This window comes from Penaeus monodon, unplaced genomic scaffold (assembly GCF_015228065.2).
Source record: "Penaeus monodon isolate SGIC_2016 unplaced genomic scaffold, NSTDA_Pmon_1 PmonScaffold_18577, whole genome shotgun sequence".
In the NCBI taxonomy this organism is placed as follows: domain Eukaryota; kingdom Metazoa; phylum Arthropoda; class Malacostraca; order Decapoda; family Penaeidae; genus Penaeus; species Penaeus monodon.
In genome coordinates, this window is record NW_023648124.1 from 477 (window position 1) to 6,955 (window position 6,479).

General features: G+C 46.2%; 1 protein-coding gene across 1 annotated transcript; it reads left to right on the forward strand.

The window, feature by feature from the left end:
- Positions 1-332: 332 nt before the first annotated feature.
- Positions 333-1,567, forward strand: LOC119569770 (translation initiation factor IF-2-like; the record flags this gene model as incomplete). The annotated part of the gene is given in 3 exon segments (XM_037917798.1): positions 333-475; positions 478-513; positions 516-1,567. Coding segments are annotated over 3 exon segments (520 nt in total), but the record flags the coding sequence as incomplete, so codon positions are not given.
- Positions 1,568-6,479: the final 4,912 nt, after the last annotated feature.

Genomic DNA, 6,479 nt, shown 5'->3' on the forward strand with positions numbered 1-6,479 from the left:
TTTGTGTTTGGATATAACAGTAGCAATTAAAATAATAAAAGCATCACTAATTGTTGTAGTATTTTATCTTTTGTATATTATTGCATAGAAATTTGTTATAATGTTGGTAATAGTGTATAAATTTAATTTATTAGAATTTGTAACTAATAGCAAGTACTGTTGTCAAAATACACATCACCATTATTTGTGAATGTGAAATTTAGGATTTGTGAATACAGTAAAACAGTAGCTATTGTTTCCAATCCATTCTCTCATTTTTGAGCACAGATTGCTGCATCCTAATCCTAATTTAGTAATCATATTCACATTTAAATTCTCCTGACAATATTTAGTTGTGACATGCCTTTAAGGCATGGGAGCGGCCAGCAAATTCTGATTACAGTTGATGTAAATGCAGTTGTTGAATTTTCAGATGACTCATCAGTTCGAGAAAGCAGTGGTCCAGGCAGACCAAATGGTCCCGAGGGACCTCCAGATGGCCTGGAGGTCCTTTTGCTGGCCCTGGAAACTTCCAAGAAGTCAAGGAGGCAACTTTCCAGGTGCAGGAGCGAATTTTGCTGGGGGACCTGGAGGATTTCCAGGCGGCCCTGGCTCGTATATGGGACCAAGTGGACCTTGGGGCTGGGGACCAATGCCTGGACCCTACTCAGGAATGCCCATGGGTCCTAACCCCTTCAATGGGCCACCTGGAAAACCCATGGGTAATCCCCAGGCGCCCTACAACAGGAACATGCGTGAGAGACCTGATGGAGATGAGGGCAACAGCATGGGTGGAAGCCGTAGGGGCGGGCGAGGTGGCGGCAGCAGAGGGGGATTCAGCCTCGGTGGGCGTGGGGGCAGGGACAGACGATGGTAAAACCATAATAATCATTTACAGTCCTTTGTATGTACTTGTACAGAGAGCCACTTTGTCCATGGTTGAGCTGTGAAAACATAAGGCGTGAATGTATTTATTTGATCGTGCTAGGGTGAGTAGTTGTGATTTAATATTCGAGATCTATCCTGACATGTGATTTCTTTGTGATTTAAAGAATTACAGTACTGTATAGAAAGGAAGTTACAATGGTAATATTGGCAAGAACTTCCTGATTATAAAACCTGATGTAAAGCTATTTCTTCAGAATGGCTGCCTTAGAACAAAAGAAAATATGAGTAAGGAAGATGTATTAAATCTTTCATACTGTATGTAAGAGTTAAGGAGAATTGATGAAGGTATTTATCTACTGAAGAATGTTGTCTGTTATTTGATACCTGAAGCATGTGTGTATATATATGACCCTAGAAAATGTGAGGATGATTGCTCAAATATCATAGTGAAGATCTTCCATACAGTATGCATAAAATGTATCTTGCTCATATTACATCAGAATTTATGTATATAACAAATTGCAGCATCTTCATTTACGCTGTATATAATACACCAGGTGTTCTGAGTGTCACAGAACTTCATATTGAATTTCTTTATTTTTTCTGCTCAATTTTTAATTGAGTAGCCTACCAAATATTATTGTTATTATTTGTAAATTGTGTACGACTTCAAAACCTTAGGAATAAAACAAGAAATTATTTTCCTCATTTCCTCCTTACATAGGTCTCGGTAAGAAATTTAGAGGTGATCCAGTCCCTGCGGTGGTGGCGGCTGCACTGCGGAGAACGCATTTGACACAAGCCAGACCACGTTTCAACATTGTGATATTTTTTTCAGGCATGGTTGAACAGAGTGAAAGCAAACCAAACTGAAGTCAGAGATCTGTGAGTTCTTGTGCTGCTCGCAGCAAGGGACGGTATGCGAGGCAGTTGGGGCATACAGTGTCAGGGAGTGCACAGGGGGAGCCAAGCCCAGTTAGTTCCCCGCAGACATGGTCGGGGCCATTCCTGTGGCACATTTACAAGTTTATAAAGTAGCTAGAGACATTTACACAACATTAAAAAATGGAATAAGACACTGAGGCATGGTAGCATAAAATAACAGAAAATATTGTGATATACTGAGTGTTTGGATGTTTATCCCTAAAGCACAAGAGCAACATTTCAGTTTGTTACATTTTTACGTTTGACCTGAGAAAAGTCTCATAAAATCTGGAGGGTTATTTGCATTTCTCCCTGTAAATAGTAGAAAATAATTCTGATGCTGTTAGGCAAGAATCTTCCCAGCTGCACCCTCTTGCACCTTCACCCCCCTGTGCCAGCCATGCAAGCGCCCTACCCTTGAGTGCTCAGCTTCTGCAGCTGCTCGGGTTTGACACTGGTGCCACATATGGAACAATTCCCCAATTTTTGTCCTTGTCATTTTGTTATTTAGTTGAGCGTATTATGGAAATTGAGACTGAAGCATGTTTTAGCTTCATGTCTCTTATTGCTGTATACGCTCCAACTAATGTATGAAAACTTATGTGAAAGAGGTGTTCCTAAAACCAAACTCTCATATTGGCAGACAATTGCCCCGGCAAGATATTCACATTGTTCTGTGTGTCTTCAATGCTGTATCCAGCTGTGACAGAGCTGGCTACAAAATGTCTGTTGGCCCCATGGCTCGGAAGCTGATCCCAGCAGCGAGAATAACCTCCTGCTCCGGGACCTTGCTAGGTCCCAGAAAATGAGGGTCTCTGGCTCCTGGTACCAACACTCCAACCCGCATCACTGGGCATGGTATTTGCGATATGGGTGCAGTGGCCAAGGAGATCAACCCCATTCGATGCGATGCGATGGAGGATCCTCCAGGGTTTACCCGGAGTGCTGAGTTCTGTGGTACGACCATAGGCTGGTGTGGGCTTTCCCCGCCAGTCCACTTCAAAACTCCCCGTTCCTCCAGTGGCCACCCTAAAGTGTTTCACCTGGACAGACTAAGGGAGGGGGAGTGTGCCTGTGGGTTCACCATGGCAGTCTCTGACCGATTCACCCGAACATGACAACCTGACAGACCCAGTTGCTCTGGGGAGCTCTTCAAGTGCATAACACTCGAAGCAGCCCCGGAGTCCATTGGCTTTCTCCTGGGACAGAGGCCACTGAAGCGTGTCGCATGGCCAGCTGAATGGTAATCAAGTCTTGTGTTTTCATGGTGCGTAGTGCTCAGACACTGCTGAGAAGGGACAAGGAACAGTTCATTAGGAATCTTGCTGAGGAGGATAAAGGCCATTTCTTGGTAAACGACCTTCACCCTGCCTACCAAGCCCTGAGAAAGCTGAACTCTAAGCCCTCCTCACAGATGACTGCAGTCCAATCAGCGGATGGACGGATCATCTCAGATCATGTTGGGGCTGAGTATTTTGAGCAGTTGTACCAGGTAGACCCTCCAACAGTTAGCTTGGATGCAAGCGATGTCACAATACCTGTGCCAGAGGTTCCATCCTAACAGACATGATCATATTCATATACATATTCATATACATATAAATAAATCCAGACTGGAGCAGTCTGGATTTACTCCTGGCAAGTCATAATAGACCATATACTAGCGCTTCAAGTAATTGTGGAACGCCTTCGTGAATTGGTCGTGGGTTGCTTGCAACCTACATCGACCTCAAGAAGTGTTTGACTCAGTTCATCGGGAATCGCTATGGAAGATCCTGAGATGCAGGGGAATTCTGACACAGATTATTGGCCTTAATAGCAAGCCTTTACACTGGTACTGAAAGTGGTGTAAAGTGTGGTAGGGGTCTGTCAAACTTCTTGCTTGTTTATTCAGGGGTGAGGCAAGGCTGCGTCCTTGCACCAACACTTTTCAACACCTGTATGAACTGGATAATGGGCAGAGCTACTAGCCAAAGTCAGTGTGGAGCAACACTGGGCAATATCAAGGTCTCAGACCTTGACTTTGCCGATGATGTTGTTGTCCTATCTGAGTCCTTGGAGTCACTGGTGGTGGCTCTTGATGCATTTAGTAATGAGGCGAAGCCTTTAGGCCTAGAGGTCTCCTGGACCAAGACCAAGATTCAGGACTTTGGGGGCCTGTTAGGGGAACCCATTCAGTCGATCCATGATTGCGGCAAGGACGTTGAAGTCACTGAAAGTTTTACAGATGGACGGATCATCTCAGATCATGTTGGGGTTCATGAACGTTGGGCTGAGTATTTTGAACAGTTGTAGCAGGTAGACCCTCCAACAGTTAGCTTGGATGCAAGCGATGTCTCAGTGCCTGCGCCGGACCCACCCATCAACGAGGAACCTCCTACCCTAACAGAGGTTAGGATGGCCATTTCCAAGCTGAAGAGTGGGAAAGCTGCACGCATATGTGATATCCCTGCTGAACTGCTAAAGGCTGGGGGTGAACCTATGGCTCGGGGCCTGCTTACAGTCCTGACTGCCATCTGGCAGTCTGGTACCATTCCCCCTGACCTGCTGAGGGGTGTGGTCATCCCTTTCTGGAAGGGGAAAGGGGATCATTGGGACTGTAGCAACTACCATGGCATTACACTGCTCAGCATACCAGGCAAGGTTCTCGCCCACATTCTTCTGAAACGGAATCCGCAATCACCTACTGAGGCATCAGAGACCGGAGCAGTCTGGACTTACTCCTGGCAAGTCCACGACTTCGCTCCGCTTTGAGTAATTGTGGAACGCCGTCGTGAGTTTGGTCGTGGGTTGCTTGCAGCCTACATCGACCTCAAGAAAGTGTTTGACTCGGTGCATCGGGAATTGCTATGGGAGATCCTGAGGCTCAGGGGAATTCCGACACAGATTATTGGCCTGATAGCAAGCCTCTATAATGGTAATGAAAGTGCTGTAAAGTGTGGTGGGGGTATGTCGAACTTTTTCCCCTGTTAATTCTGGGGTGAGGCAAGGCTGCGTCCTTGCACCACACTTTCAACACCTGTATGAACTGGATAATGGGTAGAAGCTACTAGCCAAAGTCAGTGTGGAGCAACCTAGGCAATATTAAGGTCTCAGACCTTGACTTTGCCGATGAGTGCTATCCTATCTGAGTCCTAGAATCACTTGTGGCGGCTCTTGATGCATTCAGCAATGAGGCGAAGCCCCTAGGCCTAGAGGTCTCCTGGACCAAGACCAAGATTCAGGACTTTGGGGGCCGTCAGGGGAACCCGTTCATCGATCCATGCTTGCGGCAAGGACGTTGAAGTCACTGAAAGTTTACATCCCTTGGTAGCGTAGTCCATATCTCTGGGTTGTCAGACCGGGAAGTAAATAGACGGATTGGTCTGGCAACAGGAGCCATGAACTCGATCAACAAGAGCGTTTGGGATGTCGGTACCTATGCAGAAGGACCAAGCTGCGTGTTTTAAAGGCCTTGATACTGCCATTTTGCTCTATGGGAGCAAAACCTGGACGTTATCCAGTGTCTTGGAGTCTCACCTTGATGCCTTTTGTAACAAGTCCCTTCGCCGGATTATGGGGGACGTTGGCAGGACCGCGTGTCCAACTTGAGGTTTCACCGTGAGACTGGCATGGGAACCTGTTACTCTCCGGATGGACAACGCGTAAGCGGCTGCTAATTACCGCTGCAATTATGTCGAAGAGGCGAGGAACAGAGGAATATATGACAGCGACCATGAATCTATTAGAGATTCTGAATATTCTGATGAATTTGATGCAGATGATCCTGATTATATAAATATAGGCAACCGATAATTGTTCTCATGGAGCCTCCGGCTAGTACAGTGGTAACGTGTCCCGGGCTCTCATCCGAGGGTCGGCGGTTCGCGCCGCGGCCAGGCGCGAGAAGTTGCAATTGTCGCCCGGAGGTTACTGCTGTGGCTGGGCATCACGGGGGGTAAAGGGAAAAGGTTCAGCCGGTCAGCACCCGCTGACACACGTGAGCGAGTCGGCATTATCGACACTGGCCGGCTCCCTCATGGATAGCCCAGGCGAGGCCAAACTTCGCATATCGGACTTGTCCTTATCCTTGTTCTTGTGGGATGGAAGAAACACTAGCGCAGATGTGGAATTTGATCGTAATAAATTTATCATATTAGATTTGTATATCCAAAATGAAGTAATTGGAGATTACATATCGCATGACCTTGAATGTAAATCTATTATATAGGAATTATTCAATATATTCTAACCTACTTTAGGCCAATACTTAAACAAATTCCAATGGGGAAATATTCACTTTCGTCCAGCATTCCGATCCACTTTAGCACCCAGCCCCGATGCTAATGTTACCAAGTACCTCTCCCCTATCTCTCTCTCTCTCTCTCTCTCACTTATCCCTCACGCACTCTCTCTCCCCTTTTTAACTTTCACTCACTTTTACGCTTCGCTGAGAGAGAGAGAGTATAATGGTCTCTAATTTGAATTATACTAGAATACACTATATTATCAGGCAGATCCAGAAAAAAACTCAGTATCTGTTTCTCAGCTTTATTGAGGAACGAGACGTAGAAAAATGGATCTTGGACGGGTAGACTGGCGGAGGCGGCGTCAGCTCCTACGGGCTAAGTGGGAAGATGTTCCGGTTTCAGGGAACGACCGATGACTCCTTCGGGTATTTCTGGGTTGCTTCCCGCCTAGGGCGTGGG